The following is a 21,499-nucleotide window of genomic DNA, read 5'->3' as shown; positions in this document are numbered from 1 at the left end:
CCGCAGCCGAAAGAGTAATACAAACATTAATAACATCGTAGACGGCCAAGTTGTCATATTTACGTTAACTATATTAACCAACATATGGTATCAACAGGATATAATTTGATCCTACAAGGTAGTCAGGAGCTTCCTCATCTCCAGTGCCCGATGTACAAACTTTGCAGTCCTAAATGATATATAATTATCAGAGCGTAACAGAAGTATTTGAGTTGCCTTTTTGGACGGCATATAGTTAAACCTAGGAATTAAAGGCTCAAGATATTGCTTCCTCAATTCCGCATACATTGGGCATTCAACTAGAAAATGTGTCATATCCTCGATTTTGGGGCAACCAGCTGGGCAGTCTGCTTTCACCCTAGGATGGGTCCTATAACGCGCCTTCATCAACGAGTGAATTTAACCTGCACCGGGTGAATAACCATCTTAGCTCATATAAAGTAAGAGGTTAAATATAAAGGGGTCGCAACTCAAATATGTCTTATATGCTCTTCACTACTTCAAACATCTTGTGTGAACCAACCCTAAGTTAAAAGTAAATCCCACCGAAATGGGACTTTGTGGCTTGCCGTAGTGTGCTATTTCTCCATTACTATAAACGTAGAGTCAGTCCTCTCGTTGAGGTTAATCCTGGAAAAGTAGCTTGAAGGCTACAACAATCAAAAATGATAAACTAAAGCCAACTTCAATCTAAGTTCGAGTGGAGTAAGTGGCTTGTGTACTAAAACTTGAAGCCCTTAAATACTGTATTCTGAAGCCCCAGATGTAATTACTACTTACAAGCATGGAAGTCCTCTTTAAGTCAATGGATTGTTCTTGTTTGTAAATGTGGTTAGCTGCAAGTCATTACAATGCAGACAATAAACTACTTGCGTTAACATACTTAAAGTTACTAGTATGTCATCGTGTTTACTTGTCAGAGGACCTTGCTTCTCTCTGATGTGTTGCTTATAAGCATGCCAGTTTTGCTAAAGTCAGTAAAATACAGTTTTCCTAGAATATACTTTTTAGAAAGTACGAATGGATTCGGACAACACGCTAACCAAATAGTCAACGCTTGGCTAATGTCTGTCAGGACTTTTTCACACCATGATTGGTTATTCGGAAGAAATAACCAACGCTGTGCAGAGTTGATTATTTGAACAACCGTTGATTATCGTGTTGTGTGTCAGGAACCATTGATTATTCCGTTGCACTCAGTTGGTTATTTTCAGCGACTATAGAGTCTCTGGCAAGAGCGACCAAATTGGCGGCAGCTGCTCTAGTCCAGCTGGCAGAACTTGCAGTGCCTGATGGGATACCACTGGGAGGATTGAGGGGAGAAGAGAGGGTGGGGGATGTATCAATTAGTCAACTCGACGCTGACCTTAGTCCACACCACGGTTGATTATAATTATGTTGTGTGGGGAGAATCCCTCGATAATCAACCGTAGAGTTGACTATTAATCCACCATTGACTATTGTGTTGTCCAAATGCAGCCTGCTGAAAATCTATCCTGCCAGCTGGACTAGAGCAGCAGCTACCGCTAAACCGCTCTTGCCTTGCGACTCTTGGCTGATGAAATAACTTGCGTGGCTGAGGAAATAACCCGCAGTACCCTCCACAACACAATAACCGATGGTGGGTTAAATAACCAATGAACTATTTAAACCACCTTTGGTTATTGTATTGTCTGAACCCAGTCATTGAAACAGGTGGGATATAACAGAATGAACTGCTTAGCATAAGGCTGTACGTTCTTTCTTTTTTCTAAGCACACATCTAAATAAACATTTCAGGGTTTAACATCTAAGCCATTTTAAGTAACAGTGTACTGACTCACGTGGCTTGCAGAGCACTGCCTTAAGGTTGCACTACAAATGTAAACCACTTTGAAACCTGTTTAGCTGTTACAGTTTCCCCCAAATGAACACAGAATTGTAGGGTTGCTTTCCTTAAATAATTAAGCAGGTTTGAAACTAATTTAAATGTGTAGTGTAGTATGTCTTCAGGTAGTGCAAACTAGCAAAGATCTACTGTAACAGAATACTGTAAAGCACTAGTGCATTATAAGAGAGGAAAGAACTGGAGTATTTATTATTGTATGTAATTACAAATACAAATGCTGTCAAAGTTCACTTTAAAGTGTTTTTTATCTTTGTGAGATAGTTGCTAACTTTTGAAAACTGCATGAAAAGTGAAACTGAATGTAACACCTTATATAGGTAACACTTGAAATAAAGCATTTTGTAATTATGCTGTGAGTCTTATTTAAAAATAAAATATTTAACACACTGAAACTTGATTGAGTCTTTTGTTAATTATCTGTGGGTAAGATAAGCACAGTATTCTGGCTACTACTGGAGTTCTCATAAATGTTGAAGATAAATGTCTTTAAAGGTCTGTGTAAAGGGGAATGCATAATTGTATGCATTTCCAGGTGAGAGTTTGTAAAGAAATGGGTATGGAACCTATGGCCCTCCAGATGTTGGACTCAACTCCCATCAGCCCTCAGCAGAAAAAACATAAGAGCCATGCTGGAGCAGACCAAGAGTCCATCTAGTCTAGCACTTTGTTCACACAGTGGCCAAACAGCTGTCACCCAGGAACCCAAAAGTAGGACATGGGTGCAATAGCACCCTCCCACCTATGATAGGAGTTGAACATCATCTAGAAGGCCAGAAGTTTCTCACTCCCTGTTCTAGAAGTTATACCACTTTTAGGAAAACTGTTGTGCTGTTCTTTTGCAATCAGGTTGCATGTATGTGCCAACATTTCATTGAGGGTGTGAAAGAGGCTCACTAACGGCTGTTGAAAATTGCTGTGGTTGTGTTCAGATTATCCAGAGCAGTGCGTGTGTATGACAGAGAGATTAAAGGTGCATGAACATATGCTCTTTTATACTTCGGATTGTTCCATTGGATTAGTGATGTGTTTTGATTCCTGAAACATAACCTGGGACTTTGTGCATGCAGAGCATATGCTTATAGGCCTAGCTAGGGTCCTTCCCCATTTCCAGTTGCAATGTGACTCCTTGGACCCCCAGGAAATGTAGCAAACTGCTGAGTTTCAAAAAAATGTTTGTGATGCTGCATATTGACTTGGATATACAGTGGTGCATTTCATGGGGGGAAATATGCTTTGTACCTTCACCCTACGTGAAGTTCAAGATACTGAAGACTGTTGGTATGTGTAGAGAATACTGACCATACTATTAATTGGATAGCAAATATATTTGTACTACATCGGTTGTGCGGCTTTGTAAGTGCTATCTATCATTTCAAGAAGAAATGAGCTAGTGTTCCCCTACAAGAACATTTCCAAAGGGCTAACCTCATAACGTACGTTCACCCACAATTCTTATGCAATTAAGTGTATGCAATTAAGTGTGTTTTAAGTAACTCCATTACAAAACAATGATATGCAATGCAATCTTATGCATGTTTACTTAGAAGTAACTCCCATTAGGCATAGTGCACAGCATTACAGCCTAAAGTATGCTTAATTGTGAGCTGGAATTAGGGGGAAGGGTATGCAACATGTCCATGGGCACCAATGTGCCCTCAGACACTTTTCTTGGTGCTCTACATCTCCCACTTTAAAAAATCAATATATTTACTTGCCAGCAGCTGAGGTTTCTGTTGGTGATGAAAACTGGATTCAAAGAGGTTTAGTTTGTAAGTCTCTCAGACCCCCACCTCTACCTTGCATTCAATCTTTTGGCCAGGTTCCTTATCCTTTGCCATCCCTCCCATGGCAGCCATTTTTTGTTAGTGCCCAGGAGAATTTCTCAAAATTGCCAAATGTGTCCAAGGCCCCCAAAAGGTGGTCTACCCGATTTAGCGGGTTGCCAGCCAAACCCCTCAGGAAGTGCTCCTGCAAGTGCTCCTCCTGTTAACAGCTGCAGGATCTGCAAAGCTGAGCCAGCGAAGCGGGAGTGGAGATGCCTTGAAAGAGAAGGCTTTACCTGTTGATTTTCTGCCTGCCTGTTGTGCAGCTATGAAAGGGGGAGGACTTGTTGACCCTTACTTGCGAGTAATAGGCAAATGCAAGCTGCAGCTGCCCTCTCGCTTGTTGAGGCATTTGCAGAGGCCGGCGGTCAACAGCAACCTTGCCGGTTACCATGACAACACCCAAAAGGCCTAGGCCTTGCTTCACTCCAGGCCTAGAGCTACTCCGATGCTCGTCCTTTCCTTTACCCAGGGCCCGGGGGGCGGCGGAGGGATGTTTTCTTCTCCATCATCATCGTCCCACAAAGGCTCAATTAAAGGCTCACCGAGTGGGGAGGCAAATCACGAGCTCGCCCGGTGCTTTCTCCCCCGCCAGCCTCCACGCTCCCTCCTCCACAACCTCGGGCTCCTATGGCAACCGGCCTGCGCGTCCCACTTGCTTGGGCGCGGCTGGTACAGGCAGTAGCAGCGATAGAAGACGAGGCATGATGACCGCGTCGGCCGGGAACCAGCTGGAGCCGAGGGCTGGGGACTCGGGAAGCCGGATCTATGCGGAGTACAATGAAGGGGTTCAGCCCTGTGAGTGTAAACGGGATGGGGTGCGGGGAGAGCCTTCCTTCCCGCCATGAAAAGATGGGGCGCAGCAGCCACGTAGTCACGAACTCCCCCCCTCCTCCTACACGCGCATCCTAGTTGAGAAGAGCATTAAATTCTTCACTGACATCCTTCCCTTTCCCCCGCAGCAAGGAGAGAGGGAGGCGCTGCTGCTGGCTGCCATCTCGGGGGGGTGGGGGGAAGACACCCCTTATGCAAAATGGGGGGGGGGACTGCATGCATATTTGAATCTCTCCATCCAAATTGGCGATTATCTATTTGGTTTGGCAAGGGCGATTTCCCTCACTTTAAAACCAGGGTGGGGGACCTGGGGTACTTCACAGGTTGCTGGATTCCAACTCTCATCATCCCTGACCATGCTGGCTTGGACTGATGGGAGTTGAATGGCATCTAGAGGGCCACATGATCCCTGCCATAGGGGATCCACCTTACTACCTATGCTCATCCCCAGCACAAGGTGGTAGTGCTTATTCCAGCTTTTTGTTCTGCTTCCTGCCTTTCGTGAGGTCAGTGTTCATCCCATGGGAGTTTGTACAACTTGACCAAGAAAGCTATCACCATGAGGGACTCTATTCATTTTGCTGAAGAGCCGCAGCCTCCCCTAGACCTGGTGCCCTCCAGATGTATTGGACTACAGCTCCCAACATCCCCCGGGCAGCTTGGCCAATAGCCAGAGATAATGGGAGTTGGAGTCTTAGCAACATCTGAAGGACCACAAGTTCTCCACCCCAGCCTTCCCTGGAGAGCAACCACCTCTTCTTCCCAAGCAAATGGATAACAATTGCCAATTTGAATGGAGGGGTCAAATAATGCATGTAGTTCCCACTCCAGAAGGACAGGGAGAGAGCAAAACCTGGGGGATGCTGGAAGCTGTAGTCTAACACATCTGGAGGACACCAGGTTGAAGAAGGCTGCTGTAGAGAGGTATCATCCTTAACATTCATCCAATACCCAATTATTACAAATGCCATTCTACCTGTCACAGTTATACTAATTAAAAGGATCTTCCCAACTGCACTAGACTAAGCTTGTTTTTCTCAAGGGGGACTTTCATAGTATAATACAGCTGGTTTTCAGACCTGATCACATTAACTACCACCATTTGTAAACTCAGTGGGGTACTCAGTCTGTGAGCATTGCCTACTCCCAAGTATTTCAGCACAGCTTAACTAAATACATTATGGGTTTTATATAAGAAATCTGTAATGTAGATCGTCACTTTTAACGTCTGTGCATGTGCATATGCCCATCCTTGAAGTTATACTTAATTCTCAGCTTCCTAGTATGTATATGCTATATATCGAATACATATAGGTATGCGTCTTTATGTACGTGTGACTGTTGGATATGATGCTGTAGGCAGGTTTTATGAAGTTTCCTAGAAGTACGTTGGTCTTAAAAGAGCCATTTTTATTCACCATCATACTAGTGCAGCTGTCCCCAATCAGGTGCCCTCCAGATGTGAATGGGCAAGATGAGAGTTGTTATCCAACAACTTGTCATAAAGGCAATAAATCTCTCTCACTGTTGATCCTGAGAAACTGGTATTCAGTAGTGTACTGCTTCTGAATATGGGAATTCTATCTAACTCTCCTACCTATAACCACTGATAGACCTATCCTCATGAGCAGGGACAGACCAATACATTTTGCTGTTTGAGGCAAAGGGCAAGATGGCACCAATTTCCATGTTCAAAAGCTGACCGGCCTGGCAGTTGAATCTTTCTGCAGTCCTGGCGATGGGACTTTCACTGCACCTGAAAGCAGCAGCCTAGCTTAGAGAGTGCAATCAGGCACGTACAGGTCTCTCCTCCAATTCCTTGCTACCACCTCCCATCATCTGCCTCCGGAAATTACCGCCTCATTTTGCTAATGGTAGGGCCAGCCCTACTCCTGAGTTTTTCAAATCCTAGGTTAGATTAGATCACAGGTAGGCAACATGCCCATTGGATATTTTGGACTTCAACTCCCAACAGCCCCAGCTAGCATGGCCAATGGTTGGAGTCTAAAACATCTAGAGGACACCAGTTTGGGGAAGTACTTTATTTTGTCTGTCCTGCATCTGCTGCCAACCAATTTAATTAGATGCAGCCAAATTCTAGTAATATGAGAGAGAGAGAAATGCAGGTTGCTTACCTGTAACTGTAGTTCTTCGAGTGGTCATCTATGCATTCACACATATGGGCTTTGCGCCTGCGCAGAGACCAGACCGGAACCTACTATAGCTGAGTGGAACGTTTTTGGCGGGAACCCCTCCCCCCACGCTACCGCGCATGTCTATGGGGTTCCCGCCCTTACCTCAGTTTACAGGAGTCCGACATTGTGCCCCCATAAACATGAGTGTAAATAAAGTAAAGTACATTCCACAAAAAAACTGTCATTTATAAGTCTCACACCACCAAGTGGGGATGGTGGGTGGGTTGTGTGAATGCATAGATGACCACTCGAAGAACTACAGTTACAGGTAAGCAACCTGCATTTCTTCTTCGTGGTCTCTATGCATCACACATATGGGCGAGTAGCAAGCTGACATACCTTTGGAGGTGGGTTGGTGCATCATCTGAAGATCTCTGAAAGCACTGTCCTCCCAAATGAGCAGTCCTGCCTCGCACGGGTGTCCAAACTGTAGTGCTTGACAAACGTGGATGGAGTGGACCACGTTGCGGCTCTACAGACGTCTGCCAAGGGAACACCTCTGGTGAAGGCCACCGATGTTGAAACAGCTCTGGTGGAATGAGCCGTCACAGGTTTCACTAACTCTAATTTAGAAATAGAGTAGGCCAATTCTATTGTCTCCACTATCCAGCGTGACAACCGCTGGCAAGAGACAGGGAGTCCCTTAGAAGGCTCACCATAACAAATAAACAATTGCTTTGTTTTCCTTAAAGTCTCTGTTCTGTCTTTGTAAAAAGCAAGAGCCCTTCTTACATCGAGAGTGTGCAAGGAAGACTCAAGAGGTGTAGTTGGATTAGGGAAGAAGGCAGGCAAAGTAATATGCTGGGACAGATGAAAAGTAGACACTACCTTAGGTAGGAAGGCTGGATCTGTGCGTAGCACAACCTTATCCTTATGAAAGATAGTGTATGGGACATCTATCCTAAGAGCTCTAAGCTCACTTGCCCGTCTTGCCGATGTAATGGCTACTAGAAAGACAGTCTTTAAAGTAAGTAGCCTAAGGTCTGTCGACGCCATAGGCTCGAAGGGTTTGCGTGTCAGTGCTTGCAGCACAACTGACAGGCTCCATGGAGGTACAATACTTTTCACAGTTGGTATTGTGTTCTTAAGCCCTCTCAAAAATTTCTTAGTTGTTGGGTGGGTAAAGGGTGTAAACCCATCTATGCCTTGGTGAAAAGATGTAATTGCAGCTAGGTGCACTCTGATGGATGTAAGCTTAAGTCCCTGCTGAAAAAGCATCACAGTTTTCCTTGTGGAAGGCTTTAGTGCTGCCAATATAATGTGGTCCACAGTCAAAGTTCTAGTTTCAGAGGAGGAGTGGTTGTTATCCTCCATGCAGTCATCTTGAGGGTCGACAGATCTGCGTGTCGAACCCTGCCCTGGTGTCGAGACAGTAGCTTCGGTGTCGACGGGAGCCTGATATAATCCCCTCTCGATAGCCGAAGGGCGTGAGCGAACCACGTCTGTCGAGGCCACCACGGAGTGATGAGGATGCAATTGGAGTTGTCCATCTGGATCTTGGCTATCACCCTTGTCAATAGTGGGAAGGGAGGAAACATGTACAGGAGATTTCCTCTCCAAGTCCTGGTGAAAGCGTCTCCTAAAGATTGCTCTCCTCTTCCTGCCCTGCTGCAATACTTGGCACAAATTGCGTTGTCTTCGGTAGCGAAGACATCGATAACAGGACGGCCCCAGTACCGAAAAAGGCTCTCCCGCACTTCGACATCGAGCTCCCACTCATGGTCGACATGGAAGGACCTGCTGAGAGAGTCCGCAACGACGTTTTCCTTGCCGGCTACATGGATCGCAGTCAGGTAAGTCCTTCTCTTTATGCACCAGTTCCATATTCTGAGTGCAGAACGGTTCAGGGGGTGTGATCTTGTTCCACCCTGTCTGTTGATGTATGCCACCACTGTAGTATTGTCCGTTGCGATCAAGACATTTCGGCCCTTGATCATCTGTGCAAATGCTTTTACTGCATTTTCTACTGCCAGGAGTTCGAGATGGTTGATGTGATGCTCCCTCTGTGATCGAGGCCAACGACCCTGAGAGGTTAAAGAGCTGCAATGGGCTCCCCATCCTTCTAAAGATGCATCCGTCGTGATCGTTACCGAAGGCGCGTCTTGTTGGAATGGAACGCCTTCGAGAAGAGTCGACATCGAGAACCACCATCTCAGGGATGCCCTCACTTGCTTCGGTATCGAAAGGTAAGTCCGTCGAGCATTGTGCCTGAGATCGAAAGTCCTCAAAAACCAGGCCTGCAATACCCTCATTCTGAGTCTTGCAAATTTTATGACTGCCGTAGTAGCTGCCATCAAACCTAAAAGTCTCTGAACTGTCCATGCCGAAACCTTTCGGCGGCTCTCGGCATCGATGGCTAACTGCCGTAAGGTGATCGCCCTGGTTGACGGTAAGTATGCCCTCCCGTCTCGAGAGGATAGGGTTATCCCTATGAAGTCCAATCTCTGCTGTGGAGTCAAAATGGACTTTTCGTGGTTGACCCACAGCCCCAACGAGTCCAACAGGTTGAGGGTGGTTAGTATATCCGACTGGAGCGCCTCGCTGCTGTCCGCTACGAGGAGCCAATCGTCCAGGTACGGATACACGTAAATGCCTTTCTGCCTTAGGTGGGCGCATACCACCGCCATAACCTTCGTGAAGACCCTCGGCGCCGTGGCCAATCCGAACGGAAGAACGGTGAACTGGTACTGGGACGCACCGATCGAAAACCGAAGGTAAGCTTGATGCGACTTCCTGATGGAAATGTGGAAGTACGCATCCTTCAGATCCACCACTGCGAACCAAACTCCTTTCTGTAGAAGCTGCAGAATTGAAGTAACCGTTGTCATACGGAACTTCCTCTCACGCCGGAAAAAGGAGGGAGGGCATCGAGCTCGATGGCATAGCCCGAGTTGATGATAGTGAGCACCCAGGAGTCTGTTGTAATTGACTCCCATTGATGGTACTGGGGTGCTAAGCGGTTCGCAAAAGGGAGTGGATCTGGAGCTAAGGAGTCAAACCCGCTGTTTCTTGCTGAAGTCGGGTTGCCTCTTGTCTTGTTGGTATCTGCCCTGGTAAGGCCTCTTCCTCTGCAGCTGTTGTTGTTGCTGCCGAGGTTGAGGCTGGTATTGGGGCCGATGCTGTTGCTGTTGCATCGGAGGTCTCCATTTCCTCGAACGGTATTGAGGCTGAGAGGGAAGAGTAAACCCCATCTTCTTGGCTGTTGTTCTAGCCTTGTAGATGGAGTCCAGCGTCTCATCAGTCTTACTGTTAAATAGACCTTCCCCATCAAAAGGCATAGTTTCTATCCTGGACTTAGTCTCATTAGTTAAATTTGAAGATCTGAGCCAGGCGTGTCTTCTTAACGATATGGCCCCCATCATTGATTTTGAATGACAGTCCACCTGATGTCGAGCAGTGGACAATTGTTGTCGAGCGATTCCAGTAGCTTCATTCTGAAGAACTCTTGCTACCTCTCTTTTATCCTCTGGGAGGTGATCACACAAGTTACCTATCTTTTCCCAAAGGAAAAGTTGATAACGGGCCATAGTCGCCTCATATGCTGATGCTCTGATACCTAAGGAGGATGAAGAGTAGACTCTTCTACCAGTAATGTCCAGCTTTCTGCCTTCTCTGTCAACCGGAGCAGAATGTGCTTTCTGGGACTGGCCCTGTGCTGACTCAACTACTATTGAGTTCGGCTTAGGGTGCTGAACTAAAAATTGTGCACCGTCCTCTTGGACTTTATACAGAGTTTCCAGGCGTTTCGATGTTGCCTGGGTCGACGTCGGCGTCTTCCAAGTTAACTGCGCTGCCTGCTTTAGCGCGTGCGGGAGAGGGATCGCTATCCTCTGGTTCGTGGTAGTCTGGAACACATCGTAGATACGATCTACTACAGCCTCATTAGCTTCCTGGGTCTCTATTCCCAATGCTCTGGACATTCGCAGGATATGGTCCGAGAACCTAACCATGTCGTCTGAGGGGGAGGAAGGGTCTCTATCTTGGACCTCATCCTCCGGTGACGGAAAAGAAGGAGCGGCCGACACACCCGATTCCGAGTCCGAAGGATAATGTTCCTCGGGTGACGATACGGTGATTAATCGTAAATCATCCGTTGATACCGCAGGAATCGCCACAGTCGACGCCGACAGTTGTTGTCGAGGTGTCGATACCGATGATCTTTGAGGCGCTGGTGATGGAGGCAAAGGAAAACGACACACCCTAGTTGTAGGCGGGGGAAGAGCATAGTAATCCTCCCGCGGATACTGTTGTTCCTGAAAAAACCTTTGGGGGCGGTATCCCTCCCATTGGTATTCGTCACCCCTCGCCTGAGGATCAGAGTAGCGAGAGGCTGCCTCCCAATCACGGCGTGGTGTTAGCCTTGGAGATGGCAACAATGGAAGTTCTCGCGGTCGAGGGGGCTGGTGAGAAGACGCTGCCGACATCGAATCCCTCAGTTCGCCCTCTGAAAGGCTAGGCGGACGAGTCGGTACCGCTGGTAACGAATGTGGCCTCGATACCGAGGGTGGTCTCGACATCGAGGCGGCAGATACCGAGGGCGGTTTCGATACCGAGGCAGTGGGAGCAGCGGGTGGAGTGGATTGACTCCTAACCGGCTCTACTGGAGGAGGCGATGCTAAGGAGGTTCTCTCCGCATCCCTCTTTCTCTTCTTTTTCTTCTTCTTCTCAGTCTCAGAAGAAGGAATTGGAGTTCTGGCTTTTTTAGAGTCCTTTTTAGCCTTTGAACTCAAGAAAGACCGACCAGGCGTGAGGGGTATCTCAGCCCTATGAGCTCTGGTCTGCACTTCAGTGCTTTGGTCTGATGATTTGACCGGTGCGGTCTTAGTAAGTGCCGTCTTATGAGTCACGGACTTATGAGCCGCAGTCTTCTCCATTGTCGGGGCCTCCGCGGCCTTGAGAGCCTTCTCCCAAAGAACCGAGCGGAGTCGGTCTGCTCAATGTTTCCTGGTCTGTTTTGTAAAGGCCATACAATGATGGCAGGTCTCGACAACGTGCCCTTCACCTAAGCACAATATGCAAAGGGAGTGTCCGTCCGATGGAGGGAGCTTAGCCCCGCACTTTACGCACTTTCTAAACGGTGCTTTTAGTGCCATACAGGCCTCAAGCGACGAAGTCGCTGAGGAAAATCTAAACTACAAAAAACTATTTTTTTTTATTTTTTTTTATATAGGATAGATAAAGGAGAAGAAACGCCGAAGCGAGAAAAAGAAAACAAGAAAGAAGAGAAAGAATTAGAGTAAAGAAGATATTTTTAAGACACAAACGCTAAGAGGTTGGTTCTATGGTCTATGCACGATGGCGGACGACGAAGAACTGAGGTAAGGGCGGGAACCCCATAGACATGCGCGGTAGCGTGGGGGGAGGGGTTCCCGCCAAAAACGTTCCACTCAGCTATAGTAGGTTCCGGTCTGGTCTCTGCGCAGGCGCAAAGCCCATATGTGTGATGCATAGAGACCACGAAGAAGAACCTTCTCTCTTTCTCTCTCTCTCTCTCCACTCCCTGGTGACAGAAAGTGTCTCAGCTCTTAACATGGTCTGCCATCAGATTCTGTTGCTACAGATCTCTTCAAGTCTTTTGTCTCTTGATTGGCAACTTGAGGGCCAGTCAGCATCTCTTAGTATGCCAGAATTTGGCCCAAGGGCGTCCAGTTGCTTACCGTCTAATTTAGATGAAGGTACATTAAGTCTAAAAACTCTACACAAGTCAAAGCTCTACATCTACTTCCAGTTCAGCCAGATCCATATGTTTTGCAAAAGTGTGTAAATAACATGGTGCTAGTTGAATAGGTCATTGCGCTGCTATAGTTCACTCCCAGCTTCTAACGGCCATTTAAACTTGAAAGTCTACAAAAATCCAGAGAAGCCTTGTTATCCAAGTATTTAGACCTTTTATAACAGGCGTGGCCAACTTGTGACCATATATTTGGGGCTCCAACTCCTATAATCCCTATGTTGGCTAGGGTTGCTGGGAGTTGTTGGCCAAAAAGTCTGGATGGACACAGGTTGCCCATTCGTTTTATAAACTCATCGGCAATCAGCAAGTCTGTGTGTGTACTCTGCATTACAAACAAACCGCCTAGAGAGCTTCGGCTATTGGGCGGTATAAAAATGCATTAAATAAATAAACAAATAAACAAAGCTAACAAAATCATGAGCCAAGAAAAGTGGAATTCTGCAACCAGTATAAATTACGCAAAGTTGCCCTGCTTTTCTTATTTGTATAATATGTTCTTTAATGATTGCCATTTTGTACAATTCATGTTGGCTTTACTAGTCATGGGAGAAGGCAAGGAACTATAGAGGGTAAAGCCTTGCCTACAACGGACATTTTTTTCAAAGTCCCTTTTTGGCTTCTGAGATTTTAGTAGGCATCATCCACACACCTGCAAGCATATCTTCACAAGCATAAGGGCTTTGCCCCTTATATAAAAAAGAGAGAGCCAAGGTTCTCAGGAAAGTGAATTTTGTGACTATTTTCAAATTCCAGGCTTTTTGCTCCACAATTGCAGCATTATGCATATACCGAGTTATCATTCCAGGTGGCTTTTCAGACCATCAATGAAAAAATATTTTGTTTCAAAAACATGGTGCACATTTCATTTTATACAGCACCCTCTGATGCCCCAAAAGGGAAAATAGGTTCACTGTTCCTTTCTCACGCAATCCGCCACGCCATGGCACAGTATTTGGAAAAGGCACAGTGAACCTATGTTGTCTTTTTGGGCACCAGAGGGCACTGTATAAAATGGAATAATATGCAGCAGTTGTTTGAAACAACATGCTTTTTCAGTGATGGTGACACCCCACCACCACCCCAAGGCTCCATTCACTTGCAGAGGGGGTAAATAGCTTGGTGGTTGCTTCAGTATGGCTGTGTGGGTCCAGTGGTGCCTGCAGGAGACCCCTGATATAGATAATGCTGAAATGGGCAGACCAACAGTCTGACTTGGTATAAAGCACCTTCTTGTGTTCACTAGTTTGTCATGAAAACTATGTTAGTGATTCACTACCTTGAATGGAAGGTGGTTACAGAATTCAACATTGTTTTTCCATATCTACAATATCACGCACTTGAGAAGGGAATACAAGAATTGCGTAACTAAGCTATAGGAGCACTATTATATTTTATTATTATTAAATTATAATTATACTATTAAATTATATCTTTCATCTCCAGAACTTTCTCCTGATGTTCACGATCGTATCTCGGCATGTCTTTCAGATATCTCAGCTTGGTTGCTTTATCGTCGTTTGAAACTTAATATGGCAAAGACTGAATTGCTTGTTTTTCCTCCTAAACCTTCTCCTCATCTCTCATTCTCTCTTACTGTCAATAATGTTACACTTACTCCAGTCAAGGAAGCTTGTAGTCTTGGCTTTATATTTGACTCCTCGCTCTCCTTTATTCCTCATATTGAGGCAGTAGCTAAATCCTGTCGTTTTTTCCTGTATAATATTGCCAGGATTCAATCATTTTTGTCTGTCTCTTCTGCCAAGACTCTTGTTCATGCATTGGTTATTTCTCAGTGCATTGGTATGTCCACATTTTGAAAGATCCAATTTCCCCCAAATTGTCATACAAGCAATAATTTTTTTCCTAAGGGTGCTTCCAGACGGAGCACTCCTAGCACGACCAAAAAAAGTTATTCTGTCTTTTTTTCTTTAACGATTTCCTGTGGTAAGAAAAAAAGATGGAAGATGTAAATTTGGAAGAAGCAGTGGGAAAACAGGAGGATTACAAGTAGAAGCCGATGCCATCTTGACCCCCTGAAAAGTTCCGTGAATGAGGCAGGGTGATGGTGTGATAAAAGCCTAATCTGGAAGTACCCTTAAATATTTGAACATAAAATCTTCACTTCTCTAGGTGGGATAAAAATGTAAAAATAAACAAACATTGTGTTCACTTAGGCTGGGAGGAAATGAACTTTATAGCTGAGCGGGATTTGTGGCCCGGGTCTTCAGTATCCAAACTCACCACACTGTATTTTTTTATTTATTACATTTATATACCGCCCCATAGCTAAAGCTCTCTGGGCGGTTTACAAAGGTTGAAAACAGTGAACATTAAAAACAAATATAAAAATTTAAAACTATCAAAAGCATAAAAACAACAATATGCATTTAAGCAACTATTCTGGGGTCAGTTAAAAACTCAGCATATGTTGTTAACTGCCTGGGAGAAGAGAAAAGTCTTGAGCTGGCGCCAAAAAGATAACAACGTTGGCGCCAGGTGAGCCTCGGCGGGGAGATCATTCCATAATTGGGGGGCCACCACTGAAAAGGCTCTCTCCCTGTACATTGCACTCCACCTAAAAGTAATGTATCTAGTTAGTTGGCTTGCTATAATGGATTTGTCTCTTTTTCTCCCTCACAGCTTAACACGGTACAAAGGCTCTTGTCTCAAAATCTTGTTCCAGTAAATGTCCAAGATGAAGACCAATATACCCCTCTCCACCGTGCTGCCTATAGTGGACACTTGGAAGTTGTACGAGAGCTGATTGCCCGCGGCGCAGATGTTCATGCATTGACAGTGGATAGCTGGACCCCACTGCACAGTGCCTGTAAGTGGAACAACACAAAGATAGCCTCGTTCTTGCTTCAGCATGGTGCGGATATCAATGCTCAGACCAATGGCTTGCTGACTCCCCTGCACCTTGCAGCAGGAAACAGGGAGAGCAAGGAAACCCTTGAACTCTTGCTCATGAATCGCTATTTGAAGCCAAACCTCAAAAACAACTTGGACGAAACGGGATACGATATCGCTCGAAGGACTGATATATATCACTATCTGTTTGAAATTGTTGAAAATTGCACAAATTCTGTGTCAGATTCTTAGGAATTGTGAACATTTGAATGTTGAAACTGGGCCTTGGTAAAAAAAAATTACACTTCGTTATTGCACTCAAATTTGGTGCTTTCAACCCCACTTCTCGGCATAGCTTTTCTCTTTGAGATGCTGAAATGAGATCTCATTTTGTTACGAGGTCACTATTTTTATAAATTAAATTACACTACCCTTATACTTGTGAAACATTCCACTTTTACTTGAAAAACATTGGAGGAATTGTAAGTATCCCATGGCATGACTACAAGAAATTTTCACCCAAAACATCACAGGTGCGTACACTAGTGCAATTGACATTGCTCCAAACATTGGCTGGTTCTTCTTTTCAAAACGATGGAAATTTAATGAGAGCTAATTGGTGACTGACAGACATGCTTGAACAGAAAGGAACATGGGAGACAAACTGCCTAAACATACAGCCTTTTGCCAGTACTGAGGTTAGCAGCTGCTTCTCAACAGTGGATAATGGCATCTTCTCAGCTGTTACAAACATCGCTGACCTGAAATCAATAGTGCAATGTGATGGTCAGATTTCAAAGGCCTACTCTGGTGCAGTATGGTATATCTGTCTCAAATGACCTGCTTACCTTCAAAACCTAACATCTTGTGCTCTCATTTTGCTTTTTAGTCACAAATGAATGCCTACACTTGGAAATGTTAAGTTGGGAGTATATTATTTACTTTAGATGGATCTATAAACAGGATTCTAGATCCTTGCTAGATTCTGCTCATAGATTCGGCTCTTGCAAAAAAAAAAAATCCTTGTATAATGCTGCTATATGTAGGCATTTGACAGTGGTAGCTTTCTCAAAGGTAATTTGCACAGCACCAAACATTACGGCTGGCGTGATCCAAAGATGCAAGTACTATGAGATTCCAGGGCTTGCTTTACTTAGTCGTACCCTAGTTTGTATGTATCGTTACTTTCCTTTTTTATGTTCTCATATACAAAATGACATTTGTGAGCCCTTTGGTGTCATTCATTAATAATATGACCAGTAGTCTGAAGTCATTTATATATGTTGAGTTACCAGTCCTGAATACTCTTAGAGCTGGTTCACATAATACTTCAATAAGATATGAGCTTGGGCAAAAAAAAAAGTGTATACAATATGTGTTGTCAAAAGATCTACACCACCTTTCCCCAACCTGGCACACTCCATTTGTTTTGGACTACAACTCCCAAGATTCCTAACAATTGGCCATGCTGGCTGGGGCTGATGGAAGTTAAAAGTCCAAAATATCTAGAGGGCACCAGGCTGATTCACGCATATTGCTCCCCCCACCCTATAAATCATAGGGGCTTGTACAAGGAAGAAACTGGGTACAAGCTCATGGATTATCATTTGCATGCATGGTGTGAATTTGTAGTGCATGAAATGGCATACCTGTCTGTTTCTGCAATGAAATTGGAGAATGTTCTTAGTTGGAAATTACAGTGTCTGAAATGATTATGGACTCATGAGAATAGGACTACCATGTACCCTGCTGCAACTCAAATAATAATAAATACTTTATTGCATATTAGCCAGGTAGGCTATTTGCATACAAACAGAATAATTGCACACCCAGCCGCCAACTCACCGCAGCCGAAAGAGTAATACAAACATTAATAACATCGTAGACGGCCAAGTTGTCATATTTACGTTAACTATATTAACCAACATATGGTATCAACAGGATATAATTTGATCCTACAAGGTAGTCAGGAGCTTCCTCATCTCCAGTGCCCGATGTACAAACTTTGCAGTCCTAAATGATATATAATTATCAGAGCGTAACAGAAGTATTTGAGTTGCCTTTTTGGACGGCATATAGTTAAACCTAGGAATTAAAGGCTCAAGATATTGCTTCCTCAATTCCGCATACATTGGGCATTCAACTAGAAAATGTGTCATATCCTCGATTTTGGGGCAACCAGCTGGGCAGTCTGCTTTCACCCTAGGATGGGTCCTATAACGCGCCTTCATCAACGAGTGAATTTAACCTGCACCGGGTGAATAACCATCTTAGCTCATATAAAGTAAGAGGTTAAATATAAAGGGGTCGCAACTCAAATATGTCTTATATGCTCTTCACTACTTCAAACATCTTGTGTGAACCAACCCTAAGTTAAAAGTAAATCCCACCGAAATGGGACTTTGTGGCTTGCTGTAGTGTGCTATTTCTCCATTACTATAAACGTAGAGTCAGTCCTCTCGTTGAGGTTAATCCTGGAAAAGTAGCTTGAAGGCTACAACAATCAAAAATGATAAACTAAAGCCAACTTCAATCTAAGTTCGAGTGGAGTAAGTGGCTTGTGTACTAAAACTTGAAGCCCTTAAATATTGTATTCTGAAGCCCCAGATGTAATTACTACTTACAAGCATGGAAGTCCTCTTTAAGTCAATGGATTGTTCTTGTTTGTAAATGTGGTTAGCTGCAAGTCATTACAATGCAGACAATAAACTACTTGCGTTAACATACTTAAAGTTACTAGTATGTCATCGTGTTTACTTGTCAGAGGACCTTGCTTCTCTCTGATGTGTTGCTTATAAGCATGCCAGTTTTGCTAAAGTCAGTAAAATACAGTTTTCCTAGAATATACTTTTTAGAAAGTACGAATGGATTCGGACAACACGCTAACCAAATAGTCAACGCTTGGCTAATGTCTGTCAGGACTTTTTCGCACCATGATTGGTTATTCGGAAGAAATAACCAACGCTGTGCAGAGTTGATTATTTGAACAACCGTTGATTATCGTGTTGTGTGTCAGGAACCATTGATTATTCCGTTGCACTCAGTTGGTTATTTTCAGCGACTATAGAGTCTCTGGCAAGAGCGACCAAATTGGCGGCAGCTGCTCTAGTCCAGCTGGCAGAACTTGCAGTGCCTGATGGGATACCACTGGGAGGATTGAGGGGAGAAGAGAGGGTGGGGGATGTATCAATTAGTCAACTCGACGCTGACCTTAGTCCACACCACGGTTGATTATAATTATGTTGTGTGGGGAGAATCCCTCGATAATCAACCGTAGAGTTGACTATTAATCCACCATTGACTATTGTGTTGTCCAAATGCAGCCTGCTGAAAATCTATCCTGCCAGCTGGACTAGAGCAGCAGCTACCGCTAAACCGCTCTTGCCTTGCGACTCTTGGCTGATGAAATAACTTGCGTGGCTGAGGAAATAACCCGCAGTACCCTCCACAACACAATAACCGATGGTGGGTTAAATAACCAATGAACTATTTAAACCACCTTTGGTTATTGTATTGTCTGAACCCAGTCATTGAAACAGGTGGGATATAACAGAATGAACTGCTTAGCATAAGGCTGTACGTTCTTTCTTTTTTCTAAGCACACATCTAAATAAACATTTCAGGGTTTAACATCTAAGCCATTTTAAGTAACAGTGTACTGACTCACGTGGCTTGCAGAGCACCGCCTTAAGGTTGCACTACAAATGTAAACCACTTTGAAACCTGTTTAGCTGTTACAGTTTCCCCCAAATGAACACAGAACTGTAGGGTTGCTTTCCTTAAATAATTAAGCAGGTTTGAAACTAATTTAAATGTGTAGTGTAGTATGTCTTCAGGTAGTGCAAACTAGCAAAGATCTACTGTAACAGAATACTGTAAAGCACTAGTGCATTATAAGAGAGGAAAGAACTGGAGTATTTATTATTGTATGTAATTACAAATACAAATGCTGTCAAAGTTCACTTTAAAGTGTTTTTTATCTTTGTGAGATAGTTGCTAACTTTTGAAAACTGCATGAAAAGTGAAACTGAATGTAACACCTTATATAGGTAACACTTGAAATAAAGCATTTTGTAATTATGCTGTGAGTCTTATTTAAAAATAAAATATTTAACACACTGAAACTTGATTGAGTCTTTTGTTAATTATCTGTGGGTAAGATAAGCACAGTATTCTGGCTACTACTGGAGTTCTCATAAATGTTGAAGATAAATGTCTTTAAAGGTCTGTGTAAAGGGGAATGCATAATTGTATGCATTTCCAGGTGAGAGTTTGTAAAGAAATGGGTATGGAACCTATGGCCCTCCAGATGTTGGACTCAACTCCCATCAGCCCTCAGCAGAAAAAACATAAGAGCCATGCTGGAGCAGACCAAGAGTCCATCTAGTCTAGCACTTTGTTCACACAGTGGCCAAACAGCTGTCACCCAGGAACCCAAAAGTAGGACATGGGTGCAATAGCACCCTCCCACCTATGATAGGAGTTGAACATCATCTAGAAGGCCAGAAGTTTCTCACTCCCTGTTCTAGAAGTTATACCACTTTTAGGAAAACTGTTGTGCTGTTCTTTTGCAATCAGGTTGCATGTATGTGCCAACATTTCATTGAGGGTGTGAAAGAGGCTCACTAACGGCTGTTGAAAATTGCTGTGGTTGTGTTCAGATTATCCAGAGCAGTGCGTGTGTATGACAGAGAGATTAAAGGTGCATGAACATATGCTCTTTTATACTTCGGATTGTTCCATTGGATTAGTGATGTGTTTTGATTCCTGAAACATAACCTGGGACTTTGTGCATGCAGAGCATATGCTTATAGGCCTAGCTAGGGTCCTTCCCCATTTCCAGTTGCAATGTGACTCCTTGGACCCCCAGGAAATGTAGCAAACTGCTGAGTTTCAAAAAAATGTTTGTGATGCTGCATATTGACTTGGATATACAGTGGTGCATTTCATGGGGGGAAATATGCTTTGTACCTTCACCCTACGTGAAGTTCAAGATACTGAAGACTGTTGGTATGTGTAGAGAATACTGACCATACTATTAATTGGATAGCAAATATATTTGTACTACATCGGTTGTGCGGCTTTGTAAGTGCTATCTATCATTTCAAGAAGAAATGAGCTAGTGTTCCCCTACAAGAACATTTCCAAAGGGCTAACCTCATAACGTACGTTCACCCACAATTCTTATGCAATTAAGTGTATGCAATTAAGTGTGTTTTAAGTAACTCCATTACAAAACAATGATATGCAATGCAATCTTATGCATGTTTACTTAGAAGTAACTCCCATTAGGCATAGTGCACAGCATTACAGCCTAAAGTATGCTTAATTGTGAGCTGGAATTAGGGGGAAGGGTATGCAACATGTCCATGGGCACCAATGTGCCCTCAGACACTTTTCTTGGTGCTCTACATCTCCCACTTTAAAAAATCAATATATTTACTTGCCAGCAGCTGAGGTTTCTGTTGGTGATGAAAACTGGATTCAAAGAGGTTTAGTTTGTAAGTCTCTCAGACCCCCACCTCTACCTTGCATTCAATCTTTTGGCCAGGTTCCTTATCCTTTGCCATCCCTCCCATGGCAGCCATTTTTTGTTAGTGCCCAGGAGAATTTCTCAAAATTGCCAAATGTGTCCAAGGCCCCCAAAAGGTGGTCTACCCGATTTAGCGGGTTGCCAGCCAAACCCCTCAGGAAGTGCTCCTGCAAGTGCTCCTCCTGTTAACAGCTGCAGGATCTGCAAAGCTGAGCCAGCGAAGCGGGAGTGGAGATGCCTTGAAAGAGAAGGCTTTACCTGTTGATTTTCTGCCTGCCTGTTGTGCAGCTATGAAAGGGGGAGGACTTGTTGACCCTTACTTGCGAGTAATAGGCAAATGCAAGCTGCAGCTGCCCTCTCGCTTGTTGAGGCATTTGCAGAGGCCGGCGGTCAACAGCAACCTTGCCGGTTACCATGACAACACCCAAAAGGCCTAGGCCTTGCTTCACTCCAGGCCTAGAGCTACTCCGATGCTCGTCCTTTCCTTTACCCAGGGCCCGGGGGGCGGCGGAGGGATGTTTTCTTCTCCATCATCATCGTCCCACAAAGGCTCAATTAAAGGCTCACCGAGTGGGGAGGCAAATCACGAGCTCGCCCGGTGCTTTCTCCCCCGCCAGCCTCCACGCTCCCTCCTCCACAACC

The 21,499-nt window shown here is 44.4% G+C and overlaps 1 protein-coding gene across 1 annotated transcript; it reads left to right on the top strand.

Moving 5' to 3' along the window:
- The first annotated feature begins 12,409 nt into the window (after nt 1–12,409).
- LOC134399659 (ankyrin repeat domain-containing protein 49-like) lies at nt 12,410–15,647 on the top strand. The gene is made up of 2 exons (XM_063127741.1): nt 12,410–12,415; nt 15,115–15,647. The coding sequence occupies exons 1-2, from the start codon at nt 12,410–12,412 to the stop codon at nt 15,574–15,576; spliced, it is 468 nt and encodes a 155-aa protein (XP_062983811.1). The 3' UTR covers nt 15,577–15,647.
- The last annotated feature ends 5,852 nt before the right edge of the window (nt 15,648–21,499 follow it).

The sequence above is a fragment of the Elgaria multicarinata genome, chromosome 5, assembly GCF_023053635.1.
Source record: "Elgaria multicarinata webbii isolate HBS135686 ecotype San Diego chromosome 5, rElgMul1.1.pri, whole genome shotgun sequence".
Classification (NCBI taxonomy): Eukaryota; Metazoa; Chordata; class Lepidosauria; order Squamata; family Anguidae; genus Elgaria; species Elgaria multicarinata.
The sequence above is the reverse complement of the archived record's forward strand: the minus strand, read 5'-3'. Positions and strand labels throughout refer to the sequence as shown.